General features: G+C 47.3%; 9 protein-coding genes across 9 annotated transcripts; 6 read left to right on the top strand and 3 right to left on the bottom strand.

Annotated features, from left to right (window-relative positions):
• Nucleotides 1-74: 74 nt before the first annotated feature.
• On the bottom strand, nt 75-560 carry GIQ15_03246 (pyrazinamidase/nicotinamidase; the record flags this gene model as incomplete). The annotated part of the gene is made up of 1 exon (XM_033550663.1): nt 75-560. One exon carries the CDS (start codon nt 558-560, stop codon nt 75-77), a length of 486 nt encoding a protein of 161 aa, XP_033407824.1.
• Nucleotides 561-1,282: 722 nt separating this feature from the next.
• Nucleotides 1,283-2,373, top strand: GIQ15_03245 (uncharacterized protein; the record flags this gene model as incomplete). Its single annotated transcript, XM_033550662.1, has 4 exons — nt 1,283-1,484; nt 1,541-1,714; nt 1,935-2,119; nt 2,218-2,373. 4 exons carry the CDS (start codon nt 1,283-1,285, stop codon nt 2,371-2,373), a joined length of 717 nt encoding a protein of 238 aa, XP_033407823.1.
• A 1,814-nt stretch (nt 2,374-4,187) lies between these two features.
• On the top strand, nt 4,188-5,791 carry GIQ15_03244 (oxysterol-binding protein; the record flags this gene model as incomplete). The annotated part of the gene is made up of 5 exons (XM_033550661.1): nt 4,188-4,267; nt 4,331-4,609; nt 4,671-4,920; nt 4,981-5,294; nt 5,371-5,791. The coding sequence occupies 5 exons, from the start codon at nt 4,188-4,190 to the stop codon at nt 5,789-5,791; spliced, it is 1,344 nt and encodes a 447-aa protein (XP_033407822.1).
• Nucleotides 5,792-6,602: 811 nt separating this feature from the next.
• GIQ15_03243 (acyl-CoA dehydrogenase) lies at nt 6,603-8,465 on the bottom strand (the record flags this gene model as incomplete). Its single annotated transcript, XM_033550660.1, has 1 exon — nt 6,603-8,465. The coding sequence occupies one exon, from the start codon at nt 8,463-8,465 to the stop codon at nt 6,603-6,605; it is 1,863 nt and encodes a 620-aa protein (XP_033407821.1).
• An 803-nt stretch (nt 8,466-9,268) lies between these two features.
• GIQ15_03242 (uncharacterized protein) lies at nt 9,269-11,206 on the top strand (the record flags this gene model as incomplete). Its single annotated transcript, XM_033550659.1, has 1 exon — nt 9,269-11,206. The coding sequence occupies one exon, from the start codon at nt 9,269-9,271 to the stop codon at nt 11,204-11,206; it is 1,938 nt and encodes a 645-aa protein (XP_033407820.1).
• Nucleotides 11,207-11,880: 674 nt separating this feature from the next.
• Nucleotides 11,881-12,768, top strand: GIQ15_03241 (transcription/RNA-processing factor Ssu72; the record flags this gene model as incomplete). The annotated part of the gene is made up of 1 exon (XM_033550658.1): nt 11,881-12,768. The coding sequence occupies one exon, from the start codon at nt 11,881-11,883 to the stop codon at nt 12,766-12,768; it is 888 nt and encodes a 295-aa protein (XP_033407819.1).
• Nucleotides 12,769-13,407: 639 nt separating this feature from the next.
• GIQ15_03240 (uncharacterized protein) lies at nt 13,408-16,534 on the bottom strand (the record flags this gene model as incomplete). Its single annotated transcript, XM_033550657.1, has 2 exons — nt 13,408-16,346; nt 16,411-16,534. 2 exons carry the CDS (start codon nt 16,532-16,534, stop codon nt 13,408-13,410), a joined length of 3,063 nt encoding a protein of 1,020 aa, XP_033407818.1.
• Nucleotides 16,535-16,998: 464 nt separating this feature from the next.
• On the top strand, nt 16,999-17,982 carry GIQ15_03239 (uncharacterized protein; the record flags this gene model as incomplete). Its single annotated transcript, XM_033550656.1, has 2 exons — nt 16,999-17,297; nt 17,364-17,982. The coding sequence occupies 2 exons, from the start codon at nt 16,999-17,001 to the stop codon at nt 17,980-17,982; spliced, it is 918 nt and encodes a 305-aa protein (XP_033407817.1).
• Nucleotides 17,983-18,557: 575 nt separating this feature from the next.
• Nucleotides 18,558-19,796, top strand: GIQ15_03238 (protein kinase domain-containing protein; the record flags this gene model as incomplete). Its single annotated transcript, XM_033550655.1, has 1 exon — nt 18,558-19,796. One exon carries the CDS (start codon nt 18,558-18,560, stop codon nt 19,794-19,796), a length of 1,239 nt encoding a protein of 412 aa, XP_033407816.1.
• Nucleotides 19,797-19,889: the final 93 nt, after the last annotated feature.

Raw genomic sequence — 19,889 nt, 5'->3', positions numbered from 1 at the left:
GGGTTACTCAAGAGATTTATTTATTAGATAGCTGCTCAGGGTAGCCACTCCCAGTCTCATCCCTAATATCAACATTAGACATTAATACATAGCTTGTTGATGGCTTCTTCGATCCCATCAGCACTGATGACACGAACTCCATGAGTTGCCATTTCCACCTTTGCGTTCTCCCAGCCCTCGCCAGGATCAACGCACTTCGTAGCCTCATCAATAACGTAGCTCTTGAACCCGCGGTCAGCAGCATCGATAGCAGTGCACCTGACGCAATAGTCGCCCGCAAGCCCGACAACAAACACGTCCGAAACCTCATGCTCATTCAGCATAGCTTCAAGGTCACGATTAGCACCTCCTGTCTCCACGCAATTCTGGTTCCCAAATGCATCCGCGAAAGCCGAATACATTTCTACCCGTTCATCCATTCCCTTTCTAACGATAGCATCCAGCTTATCAGATTCTATTTCGGAGATGAATCCTGCCCCCTTCGTACCCTGAACACAGTGCGCCGGCCAAAGCTGCTGAGGTTTAGTTTCTGCCTCTTTCCCAGGAGCAGGGTTTTTCATATCAATAGTTGAAGTAAATGGTACGTTAGACGGTGCTGGATGGTTCGTGGCGAAGGATATATGGCTGGCCGGATGGAAATCCTGGGTTCCTATCTTGACCACAAAACCTGATAGAGACAAGAGCTTGTTTATCAATGGGGCGATTGACCGGCCGTGTTGGATGGCAAGTGAGCCCTCCTATTCATTTCACGATGGGTGTATATATCTTAGCGGGGAGCGCTTTAAGTATCATGATGTTGAACGGAGGGTCTAGGACACACCGGTGGACAGAAGTCCTCCTGCATATCTACCACAATAAGAGCTGGTCTGAATTCGGCCGTGGATTCCATGTTAATTGATTTCATTATAGCTATTTAGTAGTAGCTGTCAAGGTGGCGAATATAAATGTTACTTTGATATAGATGACGGTCAGCCAAACACAAACAACGCATATACCTGTATTATTTAAGGAGTAACTATACCTTTTATTCCACGAATCAATAGACAGCCAGCGTATCCTATAATGTGAAATCAAGAAGGTCGATGAGCTTGTCTTATCCACCTTAACAAATAAGCCTCAACTTCAGCTACGTAACTAGGGCGTATAAATATTTTATATGAGGTGGCAACTTCAAACCCTCCAAACAACCGCGCCATAGAAGGCCTTCAAACGTTTATCTTCTTTTGCGTTTCATTCATTATAGAAATACAGGTTTTGCCGCAATAGAATAACGTCAGTGATAATGACAAAGAGCACAGAGCTGACACCCACGTACATCGAATCGGAGAAGCTTCCATACTGGCTTGTCAATCTACCCCAGGACCAATGGCCGGCAGAGTGTCCTGACTTTCTCTGCAATCTACCAGCTAAATCAATTAAAGTCCTCTCAACGCCTGATGATGAATACGTTCGGCAGAGCTGGGAGCTGGCCCAACAATTCATAGGTTTGACACCTACTAATACAACTATCTATGCCTACACCAACTGATATTGGACATAGCCTCAAATCGAATTGATCTCTTTCAGCGTGTGCCCTCCGATCTAAGAAAATACCTTGAGTATACATCTCGAATTGTGTCCAAATATGGCTCGGTCATGGATTTCGTCGTCCGGGAACGGCTTCATTGGGAGAATGCTATGACACCTAAAGGATCACGACCATTTGAGAATCCCGGTTCGTACTCTATTTCCTTTTTATTTCTTGTCCCGCCTCCAACCGCTCTCTTTTTTTCGCTATTAGGCTCTATCCCGGCCCTAGGCAATACCACCTCGCTAGTAGTATAAAGGGCCTGAGCCGTCTACATCTAGCCACATGTAGTAGGACGGATGTGTTGGTAGGCGGCGGTCAAACATATGGCTTACACTGACATACATGCTACGGCATGCATATCTAGAGGACCACAAGATTCTGTTTAACGACTGGCCATACGGGATTGAAAAAGATATCGTCCATTTGGTGGTGTGGACGAAGTTTGCGTTCGAGGACGATCCGATAGCAGATGATCTTACCCTTCGCGCGCGAAAAGAAATCGATGACTTTGTTGGATCGGTATTTCGGGCCAGGGTTCCTGCTGAAAGGGTATGTATAAGGATCAAAGAGATAGGGGGAAGCCCAATATCTAAGATTCATTCCCCTTGACCGACGACCGTACTAAACTGACAAACCCTCTCGAAAAGGTGATTTGGTTTCGGAACTGGAAATCCTTAAAGTCTGTTCATGCTGTCGAGCATTTCCATGTTATGCTGTACCAGCCTGATATGGAATTTGTTCGCGAAGTCACAAATGGGGATGTTCCGTTGATTGACAAGGATGCAGTCAGTGCAGTTGCATAAAGGCTGGCTGGCCGGGGGATCTCCACGATCTTCTATCCTTCTTTCTTTCTTAGCTCCTTGTTCGAGGCTTGACATAAGGTATACTTGAAACAGATCGGTTTTGATACCAGATCGTTGGTCTCTTGTAAGCGTCTCCGCATTTGCATGGTTGGAAAAGGATAGAGAACGAAACTGCAATAGATAGAACACAATCTACCCACTTTATTAGAGGACACTGAGTACTGAGTCCACCCATAGAGCGTTCAAGGGATAAAGGAGATATCCAACCCTGCGTCATTGAGCCGTACCCATGCAGAACACCCGCCCTAGTTTCATGCTAGCATGGCGAAAAAGAAAAGCAAATACGAAAAAAAGCCCCGCGATGTTCACTTGTACCATGAATCGATCGAAGCCGTCAGGGAAGAAGCAAAGAAAGGAGGCAGATGGGTGTTATAAAGATGCATTCACTTGAGGCGGTTGCAGGGCGAAGTATTGCATATCTATCGCATGGCCCCTTGGTGATGCCGTATAAAATCCATCCTGGCCCAAGGGACATGGCGTCGATGTACCTTTTATATGGGGATTAGGCACCAAAAAAACCCCTCACCCAAGTACCTTTTTCCAAGCCCGCCGTTGAAGCTTCCAACGTCACCAACTTGCCCGTCGCTCTGTCTTCCCTTCAATCCCATATATTCCGGCTGTCCAGGGTTCATTCACCAGCTCAGGGGACACACGGCCTTGCATATTAGTATTTATAGCTGCTTATCGAGAATATTCTTTTTTTTTGTTACTTCTTCTATCCATCTTCCATCCTGGTTGGAAAGTGACCTGTCTCCACCGTATCCCAGCTTCAAGACCGCCTCTTCCGCATAGTCGTCGAGCGAGTATTAAACCCAGACAACAGCGAATCTGCAGAGACACTAGATAGACACTCGTCCAGAGAGCATCTGAGCTTCGATTCAGCAAATATCCCGGCACCAGCCAGTTTCCCTCCTCATCCGGCCATTTTCCACAGTCACACGCTTTGATGTCTTAAACCGACTCGTCTCCGGAGCGAAACCGTCAAGAGAACCAGAGAGCTAGAGAGCTAGAGAGCTGTCGAGAGAGAGCTTACGCCTATATAACCAGCTGATTCCGCAGAGTCCGGAGAAGTCCACGGCTCGCCGCCAATACGTTTAACGATGTTGCCTAAGCTGCCAATACCGGGGATCAGCTCGCATGGTCATTCACCAGCCAACTCAGTGTCACATCGCCGGACCCCGACGAACAACAGTACGTCATGATATATATTTCAGAAGTTGCACTGCGCTGCTTGCTTCCCCATGTCTTCATACTACTCTACCTAATCCCGCTGTTCCGATTCGAACTGCTTGATTCTTGTTTTATGGCTATATACTGATGATGGATTCTCCTCGTCCCTTCGAAATAGGCAGCCGTTCGTCCATAGATGAATCCAGCCGGCCCCCTACCCCGGGAGGGGAAGACGAAATCGTAGAGCCGGATCAGGGAAACAGTGAGTTTGCTCTAAGCTCTACTCGGAGGTTCCATTGGCAGCCGAGTTATCTAACAACAAACAATACTAATTCGCCATACTCTGGCTGTTGACAGTACTCTATCATATCATCTCCCAGTTACGACCTGGCGCTGACCTGAGCCGAGTTGTCCTACCTACGTTCCTCCTGGAGCCGCGATCGATGCTGGAAAGAATCACAAAGTACGTTTGGTACCTTCTTATACTTGATGTGAGGGGTGGAATAGAAGGGAGGAAATACGAATTACTGACCTTGTTTGCACCACCTATTAGTTTCATGGCCCACCCAGACACGCTGTTACCAATGCCAGAGATTGATGATCCTCTGCAACGATTCGTTTCCGTGGTCAAGTTTTACCTTAGTGGATGGCATATCAAACCACCGTATGTCTTTGAACGGCTTCATCGTTGACCAACTTATGTTCTTACTAACATCTTTGAATATAGAGGCGTTAAAAAACCCCTTAATCCTATCCTGGGTGAAACATTTACAGGCTATTGGGACTACCCAGATGGCACTAAGGGTTATTATATTTCCGAACAGACATCGCATCATCCACCTAAGTCCAGCTACTTCTTCATGGCACCGGAGCATCATATCAGAATAGATGGCACTTTAAAACCTAGAAGTAGGTTTTTGGGCAATTCTGCAGCAAGTATGATGGAAGGAATATCATACATGGAGTTCCTGAATCGAGGAAAGGAGGAGGGACATGGCGAAAGATAGTAGGAATCTCCCACTGCATGAACTCTTTTAAATTATGTGGATACTAACACTGCGGTCTAGCATCATAACACAGCCAAATATGTACGCTCGCGGAATTCTGTTCGGAAAAATGAAGTATGAACTTGGAGACCATAGCTACGTGAAATGCCCAGAAAACCATTTTTCTGCCGACCTCGAGTTCAAAACGAGAGGCTATTTCTCCGGTACATATAACGCCATTGGAGGAACCATTAAGAATGATGAGACCGGGGAGGTTTACTACGAGCTTTCAGGGCTTTGGAACGGTGAAATGTTCATCAGAGACGTTGCGGTAGGTTACAATGGTTCTGACGTACTTTGACCTGCTTATTTTGCTAATACCATAAAATAGACTGGAAAGAAAGAACTACTCTTCAATGCCACGCATGCAAAGCATGCTCCACCTCTCAGCCGGCCGCTCGAAGAGCAGACAAGCCGTGAATCCCAGAAGCTTTGGCACAACACAGTCCAAGCCTTACTGGAACGAAACCAGGAACTAGCTACTGATGAGAAGACAAAAATCGAGGACCGACAACGAGAGGAAGCCGCTGCCAGAGCCCATGAAAATATCGAATGGAGACCCAAACTTTTCCGAGCCATCAATGGAGGCCCTGGTGGGTCAGAGGAAGGACGAGAAAACCTCGACTGGATCATAAATGCCAATATGTAAGTGATACTAATGATGGGCCCTCCATTTGTCTGTCTTTTGCATACCCCCGAGATTAACATGTTTTGCTTTTAGTGATTCGCACAACCCTTCTAAAGCAGTAGAGCAAATTCTCGCATTCACTGCGATCCTTCCAGGGCAAAAAGTAAACCACGATCTTGACATTCCTCCACATGCGCCAAAAGCAGTAAAACCCAACCAGGATAAGGATTGTCTTCTCGATTTTGACAGTAACGGAGCTATGCCGGAAAGTGTACAGCACAAGGCCTCATCTTCAGTGTCCCACCCTACCGCTGATCTTCTCGGCGACTCTAACCATGACCACAATGAGAGTAATAACCGTATCGCTGTAGGTGCTAGCGGGATGCCCGGAATGATGGCCCCCCTCCAACCAACTGTTTCTTCAGGCACGGGCAACATTAACACACAGAAGAAGCCCGTTGAAAGCTACGACCGGCCCCCTGGTATGGGAGGACTGTTTGATGCCGAACCCTGAGCTATATCCCCAAGATTTAACCAAGGCCAATTCGTTAAGAGTAGATAGGGTTCTAACGAGGGAAGCCTTATTTACCAGCCTATGTCCATGCTATCAGCAACGAGGTCATCTTTCCTTCGCAAATGTCGGGCTAGAGTTGAACCAACAATTCTGAATAGCAGATGGCGTGTTTTTGGCTCCCGCAGTAATCTCACTTTTCCTTTTATGGTATACTCAATACCAATACTCTCTCGTTCCTAGGCCCGGATCTGTTTTCGATGGACATTTTTGAGTCGGAGGGCTTGATGGTGAGGATGGTGGAGGGATGGATGACACTACGCATTCTAGCAACAATTCGTTTCTTAGGCTTCAAGAGAGCCGACATCGTCCGGCATGAATCAATCGGGGATACCATATTGGATCATTTTCTGTTCTTTGCTCTTATTTGTCTTCATTTTCTATTACCTGCATTCGGCATTCGAGATCTCTGAGCATGGCTAGGGTATCATAAAAGTATAAGATGGCGATGGGGATTACTTGGAAGTAATCGGGAGTTGTGATGGGTTGAGATTTCCCCTTGATCTAGTGAGTCAAGGGCATAAACATACAAGGATATTACACCATAAAATAGATTATGCATTTTTTGAGGGCTGGCTTTACAAGTATAGTTGATATCTACCGTGTGAAGATATATTGGGCAAGCTCTAGTCATTCTCTTGTTTCTCCATATTTGACCTATTGGATTGAGTGCTATTTGATAAGCTATATATCAACCTCTTATATACAAATTTGCAAAGGTAGTACTATATCCCCTATCTCATAGGCGTAATAATTATAAATGAGCATTTCTCTGTCCATTTAAGCTATCCCCATAGACAATGCGACTATCCCAGTCAGCCTCCACCGTCCATGATCTCTGGGAGACGGCGTCTTTAAGGATCCAACGTTTTGCAAGTTCTCGAGCAAGGTCATTGTCATCTCGAGACGCATCCAAGATAAGCAAACATCCACATACAAGGCGTTCTAGAACCTTCAAACATTTCCTGCCATGCCAGTTTAGCTCCTCTCTGCTCTTTGATTGAACATCAGACAAAAATTCTGCCCATAGCTGCTGAAGAACCCCCGCTTCCGCGCTGAATGAATGTGCCCTGGCTACGCCCAGGGCATGGGATATCCATTTATCCAACGCATTTAGACAGTCTGGACCCTGTCTACCTTTAACGACTCGCATTAGGTCATCGGCCATTACCTCAGTTGTCCCCTCCCAAATACTTAGTACACAAGTATCGCGGAAAATCCTTGCAACGTTAAGGATGGGATCTTCGTTTTCAAGATAGCCGATCCCACCAAGGTTTTCCATGCTTGCTCGTACCCCTTTTATCGCACGGAGGGCAGTTCGTGCTTTGGCCATGGGTGTAAGGAGCCGGAGCAATGCAAGGCTATGCTTTTCGTCCTTTGGAATAATGTTAATATTGGCAGCTTGGGATGATGCGCTGCTGCTGCCTTCAGAAATCCCTAGAAGGGCAACGATAAGGAAAGCGAGGTGCATGCTAGCGGCATATTTGGCGTGGTCTCTTGCTAATGTCCTCACGTATGAGGGAGTGTCTTGGAGGCGTCTGCCGCTAGTGACCCTCACTTTCGAATATGCTCGACAGATAGCTAACGATCTCCCCCAGTAACTGACAGAAGCGATCGAGTTTCCGGCTCTGGTGATGTTGAGAATGGTTGAGATTTCTTTGACGCCTTGTCCTTCTTTTCCAATCAGATATCCTCTCATACCCTTTATTTCCAATTCTGCAGTCGGAAGAGCCTTTGTGCCGAGTTTGTTCTTCAAGCGCTGGATACGCACGCCATTTAGCTCGCTTTCCTCGCCATTTCTGCCGTTGACCTGTCTCCTTAATGGTGCATAAAAGGCACTGATAGAGCCATCGTCTCCAGTCTTTGCAAGCATAATTGCCATATTTGCATCAGTAGCCGAAGAGAACCATTTAAACCCATCAAGCCGCCAAGGGCCTAATGGCAGGCCGATGGAATCAACTCCATCATCCTCGGTCATTTCTTGAACTGTGAGCTTTCGAGCAACCGTTTCGGTACCGCGGACATCACTACCTCCCTTGCGTTCTGTCATCCACTGTCCACTCGTCCAGGCAACAGCTGGGTCACGGCTGACAAGCCTTCTCAGCGCTTCGGCAAAGACCTTGCCGTTTTCACCATCAAGATGTCTGCTAAGCAATCTTGCAGCGCCATCCGTCATGCTTCCTGGACACGTCACCATCGCCGAACTTGGTGTCCAGAGGTGAGTTTTGATGCTCTTGAAGACCCGGGCATTCCACTGAACGTCATCCGTAGGTTGTGCAGGCTCATGTGCAAGCCCGACCAATCCTTCTCTGATATTGACATCTTGGAGTGCGCGCCATCCTTCACTGGTAACGAGCGAATCCTGCTTGTTCTCAGCACCGAACGTGGTCAGTGGCTTGAGATAGGGCTGGTTGCGTTCAGCTTCAGCAGCGTAGTTCAGAATTGGCCGGGATAAAACTAGGTGAGAGAACCGAGTCAAGTCCTGCTCCATACTCCATGGTAACGGGCATGGTAGATGCAAAGACACGATACGCCGAAGTACGACATCCTCCTCTATCTGAGATTGCACTATTGGCCGAGCTTGGAAGAACCCTTCGGTCGAGCTAGATGCCTTCATGGTGCCAGAGGTATAGTCACTGGTAGGCTTGCTCGGTTCTAGCCTGGATATAGGTATGAAGACATTGACAAGACGCAATGGTCGACATCTATCCGGGGTACTATCATGTTAGCTGCGGGGTCCACGCGAGCTAATGCCGCTTTAACAGTTACCCCAGATACGTATAAATGTATACTAGCCGTGGTTAGCTCGTGAATGCTCGTTTAGCCAGTGGAAATAACAATATCAACCCGCCGTCTTGTCAGTTAGCCGGGTGAAGTATCGTATCCAAAGAAAGCACCTTGTTTTTACCTCGGCTGATTTTCATATCACATGACTCGGGTATCGATAATACCACGTGATATTATGTTCATTAGTCATATATTAAGTAATCATATGTACTTCCTTTTTTTTGCTTTTCAATATTTCATAGTGGTCAATTTTACATAGTCTGCCACGCCAGCAGACAAAATTTAGTTCTCAACCGAGTATATGCAAGCCCCTTTGACACTCGGTGCCCACTCCCAGGCCATTGGATCTTCGAAGTTGCGGTGAAATCCTCGTACTTTTGTCTACTTTTTGTGAACTGTAAACAAACGAGTTGCGGTAAGTCACATGCTCTAGCTCTTATTGGCTTATAGAGCGGAGCTCGAAATTTCTTTTGTGTCTATATATTTTTTTTATATGGTCGTCCGCGGTCATGAGCTCGTTGCCCCCTCGCGGCTAATCGCGAGGTTGCACTTTATATAAGTATCCGACTGAGGATTTCGTGGACCATCAAGTACTCCTTTCTTGTTAAACCTTCTTGGTAGCTCCCAACCACTATGGTTCAGCCGCTCTCTCCAACCGCTGGTTCTACAGATCCACCAGTATCACCGCCTCCGCACGTCAATGGGGCCTCTCGAACCTCGTCCGTAGCCCCCTCTGTAGCTCAATCTGTAGCTCCCGATGGCCGTGACTCCGAAAACCAAAGCGAAGCGGTAGGATCGACGAATAGGTCTACCGAGCCCAGCGACGTTTGGGATGGTCGTGTGTCCAGCACTGGGGGGAGCTACGAAGCTAGGGCCGAGGGGGAAACAAATGGAATTGCAGATATAGTCACGGATATGGGCAAGATGCCTGGGATTCATGATATTCTGGAGATGCTGGGTGCTATGCAGCGGAAGATCCAACAGATGGAAACCAAGATGAACCAGCTGGTGCCATCATCTCTAGAACCACCAACACCGTCGCCATCTCCTCCACTGGCCCAGAGCTCCAAGTCTGTGGAACCCAGTATCAGCGACGGAGTGAGTGTCGAGGACACGATTACTGCTTTCAGAGCTCGCGCAAGTTTGGTGGCTCGCGCCAAAATTCTGCATATGGCGAAGAAGTTTCCTGATTGGAAAGATCGGGTCTTCGAACAGGCTAAAGCGGTGACCTGTCTACCAATCCTGGAGAACAGAGAGGAAACTTGCCCGCCCGATTCTCCCACTGACCAGAAGTTGTGGGAGGTTCAGAATGAATGGCTATACGACTATATGATCGAGTCGATCGGCCCACAATTCAAGGAGGAAATCGAAGAGCCGCCAAATCGGTCAGCCTACCTTCTCTGGAGGCAGATAGAATCTTATTGCAGCTTAGTGAATGAAGATGACCGTCGATATCTCATTCAGAAGCTCATGACTATCAACGCCAAGAACGACATTGAGTATATCTCAACGTTCCACAGGTACTACTCCAGAATAAGGAAATTGGGCTTTACTATACCAGATTGGATGGCCCAGGACTTACTTTGCCTACGGGTCTCTGAGCGGGCAAGGGAGATGATCCAAGCTGAAATTGATGCTGGTCGCAATGCAAAAGACGGGCCAGTTACTCTGGAGACCGATAAATTGGTAGCGCGCATTCTGAACCCGTCTTCATCTCAGGATGCTAGCGAGGAGCCTCAGCCTGAGTCAACCCCATCCATAAATTCTTCTATTGCCAAGGGGCCTCATTCTGCCGGCTCAAAACCTAGCAGCAGCCATGCCTCCGGCGCTCAAGTCGACACCGTGGATGAAGACGGTAAAGTCAGTTGCGGATATTGTTCAATGCTCCATCATACACAGGATGGATGCTTTTACAAGTACCCTGAGAGAACCAGCCCCGCATGGCAGAAAGCACACAAGAGTGGCATTGAATTCTTTCAAAAGAAAGCTGAATTCCGCGAGAAGCTGTACCAGAAAAAACAGCAACATGCAGCACAGTCTGCTAAAAAGCTGCTTGTGGCACCAAAGCCGCAGCCTGAACTGAAACCGAAACATGAACCCAAACCTGAGCCCAAACCCGAGCCCAAGTTTGAGCCGAAGCCTGAAGTTAAGCCTGAGGTTAAGCCTGAATCCAAGCTTCAGCCCACACCGGAAGTCAAGCCTGAACCCAGGCCTGAGGTTAAGCCTGAAGTCAAGCCGGAGCCCACGCAACAAGCACAACCTGAAGTGCAACGTCAACCACAGGCAAAGAGCCAAGACGCTTACACGGAGAGGCTTTCATGTAACTATTGTGGTCAGAAGGGCCACGCACCTAGCGGCTGCTTCTTCCAATTTCCCGAGACGGCAACGGCCGACTGGCGCCAAAAGAATAAGCACCTCATCGAGTTCCACGCCAGGAAAGACAAGCTGCGAAGAACTAAGTTGGAGCGTCTCAAGGCAAAGCAGCTACTAGAGCAGAGTAAAGCGGAAGCTCCTGCTGCCGAGAGCCCCCGTCCTACATCTCCCGAAAACCTCTTGATTTTGGATCTGTGAGGGAACTCTATATACCCTTAAAGTATTTCGGTTATGTTTTTAAGCAAAAAGGGGCATATAGTACGCGTTGGTTTTTTGTTTCCGATTTAGCGATGAGGTAGCGTCTGGTTACTGAACGGGAATATATCTATACAAGATATGTATCGCTCATAATGTAGTTCCCCCGAAATAGCCAAAATTCTGGGGGGATCGTGTATTAAAATAAGAGCGTAAAATAGCTATAGACACAGAGGCAGCGGATTACCTAATAAAATAAAATATCACGTGATATACCCGCGTATAAAACTTCGCTAAATGAACGTCGAGGTGTCTTCAACCTTTGAACACTTTGGTTTCAGGTCTTCCACTCAGAGGAACCGGCCAGTCATTATATCTGCTATTGGTGTATGACGAGAATGAACTTTAGACTAGAATATTTATGCTAAGGTATGCTATAAACACCGCCAATTCCTCCGTCTTGCTACCTTCTATCATATGATGAACCTCTTTTTATTGGAGCTGTCCTATTTCCCTTGAGGATAACCTAACATACGCAACTTACTTTCTGAAATGCCGATTCAATTCGTATCTCACGTGCTTGTTCTCAAAATGGAAGTTCGCTGGTAGCTGACCTGTTTTGCGACTAGATCCGGCTGCTCTAGAATTAGACCGTATAGCTTCGACCCTCGTTCAACATGGCTACAGATCCTGCCCTTGCGCAGGGCACCACCCAGGCTCTTACAATAAACCCTCCTCCGCCTCCACCTCCGCCTCCACCACCTGCGGAACAGGCAAATGCATCCTCGTCGACACCAGATGACAACACTGTAGTAAACAATTCTACCCCTCCTCATCCTACATCAGCTTCTTTCAAGCTCAAATTCTGCACGGTTTGTGCCGCAAATCAGAATCGATCCATGGAAGCCCATAATCGTCTATCTGCACCTCCATCTTCATACTCTGTCATATCATTCGGCACGGGCTCCCTAGTTCGTTTGCCGGGACCATCTATCACTCAACCCAACGTTTATAATTTTAATACCGTATCTTATTCGCAAATATATGATGAATTACAAGCGAAAGATCCAAGACTATACCGCAATAACGGAGTTCTTCCCATGCTAGAACGGAATAAGGGCGTAAAATGGGGACCGGAGCGGTTTCAAGACTGGAACCCAGGAATGCCTCGTTTAGATCATGTATCGAGGGGCGATAAGGGTAGTCTTGGAACGGAAGGCGGTGTCGTCGATGTTATTATAACATGCGAGGAACGCTGTTGGGACGCGGTCGTGGAGGATCTCATGAATCGAGGGTCACCTTTGAACAGACCCGTTCACGTCTTTAACGTCGATATCAGGGACAACCATGAGGAAGCCTTGATCGGAAGTAAAGGGATACTTGATCTGGCGAACAGGCTCAATGAGGTGGCTGACGAAGAGCGGCGATTGAATGGACCTAGCGGATGGGACCAAGGAACCGGCAATGCTAGGAAAGGCTTTGATGAGAGAGTTCCTGAAATACTCGCTAAGTGGCAGGAAAAATGGCCTAACCTCCCGGCGCTCTGGACTTTATCCTGGCTTTGAGGTATGGGTTACTATTTGGGAGTTTTTACTGGGAAGCGGCGGCTACAATGCGGGTTTAGTTTGTATACGTTCTCGGAGCGTGGAGTCATATGGACGGGATGGTAATGCCTGTGGGAAGGCGTCTTTAATTGAATATCGTTGGGAGTTTTCCATACTCCCTACTTTCGGAGAACTAATTCTTGACTCCGTGTATTTCTCGTGCTTCATACAGCAGCGTCGAGGTATACGCAACGTAATATAATTTTTGCAATACGTTGCTAATGCTTGGTATCTTCTAATAATAACACAACCTGTGGTGCTCTATGCTTTATAATAATTGCATATCCCCTTGGCTGTCGAGAAACCTATCCGGCCAGTCTTGACACGGTCTCTTTCCTTTTGGATGATCCTAATATAAACCGTCAGGTATATATATTATGGCGGAAAGTCTTGCTTGCACTGTATTAACATTAGCATTCGAGTATAAATAGAAGAGAGTTGCAAATATTATACCGCTCCACGTCACCCAGCAAAGCGTGCAAATGCGTCTGATACGGCGTCTGTACCTCCCTTGAAATTGCGAAATCTTTGTGATGGGGGTACCCGGTCCATTGTTCCGTATGTTTTTTGAGGTGGATGTTACTCTGAACCTCTTGTAGGTCAAGTAATCTCACGAGGCTCCTTGGGCTTTCCATCACCAAGCAATTTCTCCCTTCGTTCCTTATACCAATTCTCCAGCCACATTCTCCGCTGGGCTTGGGTCAAACCCTCGACTGTAAGTGCAAATTCGGTCACGTCCCGGAAACCGTAGCGTGTAGCCATGCTACAGAATTGGCGCTTCATAACGTCATGGGGAGGATGATATTTGAATCGAGCTGACTGTCCATGCTTGCCACGAACAAAAATGCTGGTAGAATTTCCGTCTCTCGATTCTGGTCTGAAGACTTGTTCTTCGCCAACCTCCTCTCCGTCATTAACCATTTCAGCACGACGGCTGAGCTGGGCTTCGACTTTGGAAGGCCCGACAACCTCGGTGTTTTCATGTGTGTATTCCACGCCTGCGCCGGCAAGAATGGCCTGGATGGGGTCGTGCTTGAGCATTGGAGTGGGTTTTTTGTTAGCCTCACCTCCCCAGTTCTTAAGAAAATCGGCTTCACCACGAACTAGAGCGGCAAGTTGGCTTATTGCAACATCGTCGTCCTCGTCCACTAGAGAGGCTGAGGGTTTTTCATCCTCTCCGTCAGGGTTATCAGGAGTCTGTTCTCCCTCCATTTCAAATTCAATGACTTGGACGCCAGCTTTGCTTTCTGCTATGTTCGTTTTATTCACGATGTCCCTCAAAACAATGTTGTTATTCTGATATTCGAAGAGATTTGCCAAACCAAAGATTTCCCCCTTTTGATCTTTCTTTTCCTGAACACCCTTGAAATATCGTCTCTCAGTGCTGGCATTATAGCCGATATTTGCCTGCTGCTGCTTGTATATTTGGCGGGCATAGACGATCTCTTCAATGGTGCCCGCGGACACTAGTCTGAACACTTCCACGTCTCTGAGTTGGCCAATTCGATATGCACGATCCTGCGCCTGAAGGTCATAAGAAGGATTCCAATTTGGATCAACAACAACAACTTTATTCGCCGAGGTGATGTTGAGGCCTACACCACCTGCCCTGGTGGATATTAGAAAGACAAACTGCCGAGGGTCTGAGTTGAAAGAGTTAACGACATTGGACCTGTCCTCATAAGTCATTGCCCCATCTAAGTAGCTCACGTTATAGCTCGTGTGGTTGAAAAGCATTTGTAGCATTTTAAGTAGCCGGACACTATGAGAGAAGACGAGTACTTTGTCTCCATTCGCATGCCACCACTTGAGAAGTTTCTTCAAAATTTTCCACTTCCCACAAAATTCTGGATTCGAGTAGTTCAAAATTGAGCCTCGCGTACGGTATAACTCTCTCCAACGGTCTGGCACAGCGACTTGTAACATTTCCAAATCTTTTGCCTGTTTATCCTTTGGATCCATAGGCTGTGGTATTAGTATTGCAAGATGATTGCTGAGCTTCTGAAGATTTGAAATAGCAGGGAAGACATAGCTCTGCCATTTGCCTCCCTGGGGTAAAATCATCCGACAGCACCACCCAGCCTTCTTGCCTGACCCACAGTGACAGTAGTTAGATGAATTCTTAATATAGTCAATTATATCACTATCCAAGAAATTTTCGTATGCCTCTGACTGTGTTTCTGTGAGAGGACAAAAGACAACCCGATCACTTTTCTTCGGTAATTGATCTGCAATAAGAGACTTCATTCGTCGCAGGAAGAAGGCTGGAAGAAGATTGTTTACCAGTTTCCTTGCAGTCTTCCTTGCTCTGCTGAGTTGGTAAACTGTGGCATCATGAGACTGCCCGACTTTCAGCGGTTCACATATCGTAGATCTCCAGGTGGAGATGGGACCAAATCTTCCAGGGTTCGTCCAATTCAGTAAGGTCCATAGCTCCTCATACTTATTCTGAATGGCGGTTCCCGTAAGACCAATCCTGCATAGCGCGTTTATTTCATTCATCGACTTCGCGGTCTCCGATTTTCGGTCCTTGATAATGTGGCACTCATCCGCGACCACACAGTCCCATTCCACCATATTAATAGCACTTCGATTCAAACGATAGGTAACATATGTGGTGATTAGAATCTCCACCCTCCCGGATGCAGCAGACTTGAGAGCGGCATCCTTTGATTCTCCATGATAAACATCCACATGCCACCAACCCCATCGGTCAAGTTCATCTCTCCAGTTCTGGATAAGCGTCCCAGGGCACACAATCAAGGTTCGTGGGTACCAGGTAGATTCGCCTTTTCTTCTCATCTTGCGCATTCTCTTAGCATCTCTCTCATCGCCGGTTTTACCGTATGCAGCGGTGAGAAAGGCAATAACTTGAACTGTCTTTCCCAGACCCATATCATCACCGAGTATACCGCCCTTTTGGTAAACGAATAACTCATGAAGAAAGCTAACCCCATCAACCTGATAATCACGAAGCCACTGAGCGATTGGCGCGGGTATCAAGCCTAACGAGTACGGCAACTGGATGTCCTCGTACTTGCGTGACGGCTTCACATGGGAAAAGCCCGGTTTCTCCATCAGGGAATCAAGCTGCTCATCATCTGAAAATTCCATATCATCGAAATTGGGCGGTAGCTTTAACCCAGCCTCTAGCAACTGTTCCCTCTTTTTATCAAAGACGCCGCTCCGCCTTTGTAGGTAGTCCGGTAAGGTATGTTCCATCATATCCTCATCAGAAGTGACGTCGCCATATTCCCGCGGTAGACGTACCGGCCTGCGGCTTTCAACTCCACGCGGACGACGACCAACAATAGAGTCCCGTTGAACCTTTTGAACCTTTCGCGTTTTGCGCATCTGTGCAGCTGACTTCCTTCGCTGGACAGTCTTACGGTTCTTAAACTCCTTGTACACTGCTTCGCCATTGTTAAATTCGTGGTCACTCTGTTCGCTTGGAATATTGGACAAGTCGACTGTATCTTCCCTGCTAGGTGTTACCGGAGATACTCGCGAAGCCTTAGTGCGTTTTGAAGGCCTATCGCCTTTAAGAACAGCCTCATCAGCCCTGTAGGAAGATTGATATCGAGAGGGTATAGCATCACATACTAGGAAGCGGCGCGGGACTACGCCGCTTTGCGGCTACTTTGGCGGTCCTCGGGTACCCCAAATCATCATCATCACTATCCTCGGTGGTCGCATCTGCATCCTGCAACTCCCAGTGAGACGTCATGCTGAATAAATGTATTTCACGACCACTGGCTTTCGACGTGGAGGAGCCATGACGTGAACTGACGCGGAACTGTCTCGTGGTCATGTGATATCAATTAAGCACCTCATGCGAGGAAGTTAGAGCAAGTGTGCATCTTTCAACTGCTTAGAAGTCGTAGACTTGAAAGATGATAGATACGTTTAATATATACCAATAGATATTATATATAAGTCTTCGCTTCAATACCGACATCCAGTTTCGCGGCTTATACAAAGTCCCAAAACGGCTTAGCTTATCTAATCGACCTTTGGGCACAATTCTTACCAGAAAAGGCAAATTGCTGAGCTTCAATAAGAAATCACCAACTCCGTCAACAAATTCGACGAGCTCACCAATAACCCAAAAAGGAGCGGGTATCAACACTCTGGCTCATCGCATGACTATACCCGACCCAATTGTCACTATAACCTTCGAACCTGATCAAAATGCCGCTCGATACCTCAACAACATACAGACTCACACGGCTACGGCTGGACGGACGGCGATGGAACGAACTACGACTTCTACAGGCCCAAATATCCACAAACCCAGCTAGTTCTGGCTCATCATATCTATCAATGGGCAACACGGCGGTCCTTTGCACAGTTCATGGCCCCGCGGAGGGGAAACGCTCAGAGACAGCGGGCGCAACGGGAGCTGTGATTAATGTCGTCGTTAATCTGGCTGGATTTGCGAATGTGGACCGGAAGAAGAAGAGTGCTGCTGGCGGTGGTGGAGGAGATAGGTAACTTATTTTCTTCTGGTTTTATTGCTTTACTTAGTGTATTAAATACTGACGGTGAAAAACAAGGCAAGCTACAATCGAACTAGCCAACTCGATCCGAGATGCTTTCCAACCACACATACACGCCCATCTCTACCCACGCAGTACAATATCGATCCACGTATCTGTCCTCTCATCTGATGGCTCACTGTTCGCCGCGTGCGTGAACGCATGTACCCTCGCGCTCGTGGACGCCGGTATTCCCATGCCCGGCCTTCTTTGCGCCTGCACAGTAGGCATGAGCGGTCGTGCGTCCACTCCGGCCGTAACGGCTGAATCAGCACAAGTAGGCGGGACAAACGAAAGCCTCGACCCGCTACTAGACATTTCTGCCCCCGAGGAGGTGGAATTACCATATATGACAGTTGCGAACACGAATCCTATGCCTGATATAAATATTCCAAGAGGAGGTGATGATGAAGATGATGAAGACGAGGACGGGTATGATGCAGAGAACGAGAATCAGATGTTGTCAATTGTGCAGATGGATTCGGGAGTGCATGTGTCGTATCTTGAGACGATGTTTGCGGTAGGGATTGATGGATGTAAGCAGACGCGGGAGATATTAAATGGAGTATTGAAGAGTGCAGGGAGAAGAGTCTTGATGGGGGAAGCCGTCTCCGGTCCTGGGTACGACGATGAATGAGATGGACGGAGGCATGAAGAATGGATTCCACTGAAAGAAGAGAAACAATACGTCCCTCGGAGATGCCTGGGCTGCGTGCAGAGCGGAATTGGTACATGGCGAATAATCTACGGGTGAATGCCGTACCAGCGTTCGTAAGGAGAAACGTGACGCTTTCTTCCCATGGACGATTACGGACGCCTCGATACCAAGTGATGTCTATCTAAAGCACACCATTATTGGTGTGACCAGGGCCGATTTCATGTGCCGGATCTAAATCTAGAATAAATACCGGGAACATGAGAATGCCGCCGAGGCGTTCTAGTCAACGGGCTATCGTTTGGACAAAATATTGCACAAGAAACTGTATATATTTACATATAGAACTTGAGGCCCTCGAGAACATATATCAATGCATCCTAGCCTTTGCTTCAATGATGAGTGTCCAATATCTAGAGTTTGCGACCTGAAGCGTAGCGCAACTGATATAATTCAACCGGCATTCGGATTTTTTTTATCTCCGCTAGATATGAGCTACTGACTCCGCAAACATTCATTAATATCCTGCGTTCTCGACCACAGGCTGTCCATTTCTCATGACATCATTTAGCATTGAGTTCGTTCCGCGATCGTACGAGGAGGAGGAGCTTTACCGTGGTGCCAAAGGCTTTGGGGTTCCGTATTGCTCAGTTCGCGCCATTGCCCGTTCAGGCCATAAGAAATGGCACATCAAGATATCATTTAGGCACAGGATACCCAGCCAAATTATGAAAAAAAAGCTAGAAAGGCGTCTTGAGTTCGAAGCTTTCATTTCCCATATCGATTTTCATTCCCTTCCTCCCCTTATCGACGACACTGTTACGGAGGTCGAGTTGACCTCAATAACACAACCGATCCCCCCAGATTTCCAGTCAGGGCCGCTTCCATTAAAGCAAAAACTTACCCCTTCTCTTACACTGAGAAACAGATTCGATGAGGTTTCCAACAAGCTTAGATATACAATACGGGAAGATGTCTCCCGAGTGATATACCCCCAGGTCGAAGATTTGTCAGTGCCGACGAGATGGCTATCTGATATCAAGCTGAAGGAAGGACTCCCTAGTGCGGTTCCCTGGATTTCTCTGGCTAAACTTGACGAAAACGGGAGATGGTACATCTACAAAGAGATCGAGAGGCCTTTTTACAGCCCGAGGGATAGTGATGTCATGCAGCAAGAGTTACGCAATCTTATGCAGTTCCGGCATGTACCCAACATAGTGCAGTTGGTTGCCGTTGTCGTCTCCAGAAATCCCTACCTGACTACGACTCCAGTTAACGACAAACCTGTCATGCGAGGAATACTACTAGAGTACTATTCGGGTGGAACATTGGAGCTTATACTAAAAGAGTCGGATGGGAAAAATCTTCCCTGGCGCAGATGGGCCCTCCAGATTGCTGATGGCCTCAACCAGTTACATCTGAGAGGTATCACACATATGGATCTTAAGCCCTCCAACATCATGATCGATAATGAAGGTAATGCCGTTCTAATCGATATAAGTGGCATTGGCGGAGTAACCCATGAATGGCTCGCGCCGGAACTTCAAGATATCCTGGATCCCCTCTCTCTGCCGTTTGGAACACGCCAGAGAAACGGCATCTGGGCCTATGGTAAACATATACAGGAAATGGCAGCGCTTAGTGGCAATATAGAAGAGAGAGAGCTGCTAGAAGGTGTTGCATATGCCTCAGCGATAGATAATCCTGCATTACGGCTTAATCTACCTTACATCATTACAAGTCTTAAGCGGCAGTACACGGAACTTTTCTCCAAACCACTAGCCTCTAACAATTGAACTCACCATGAGTGGGAAACACTCTATTTTTAACTGGGCAGTGCTTGCAACATGCATCTAACAAAGATATGGGATAATTTTTGAGAAATACAG

Source organism: Arthroderma uncinatum, assembly GCF_011692745.1.
Source record: "Arthroderma uncinatum strain CBS 119779 chromosome Unknown scaffold2, whole genome shotgun sequence".
Lineage (NCBI taxonomy): Eukaryota > Fungi > Ascomycota > Eurotiomycetes > Onygenales > Arthrodermataceae > Arthroderma > Arthroderma uncinatum.
The sequence above is the reverse complement of the archived record's forward strand: the minus strand, read 5'-3'. Positions and strand labels throughout refer to the sequence as shown.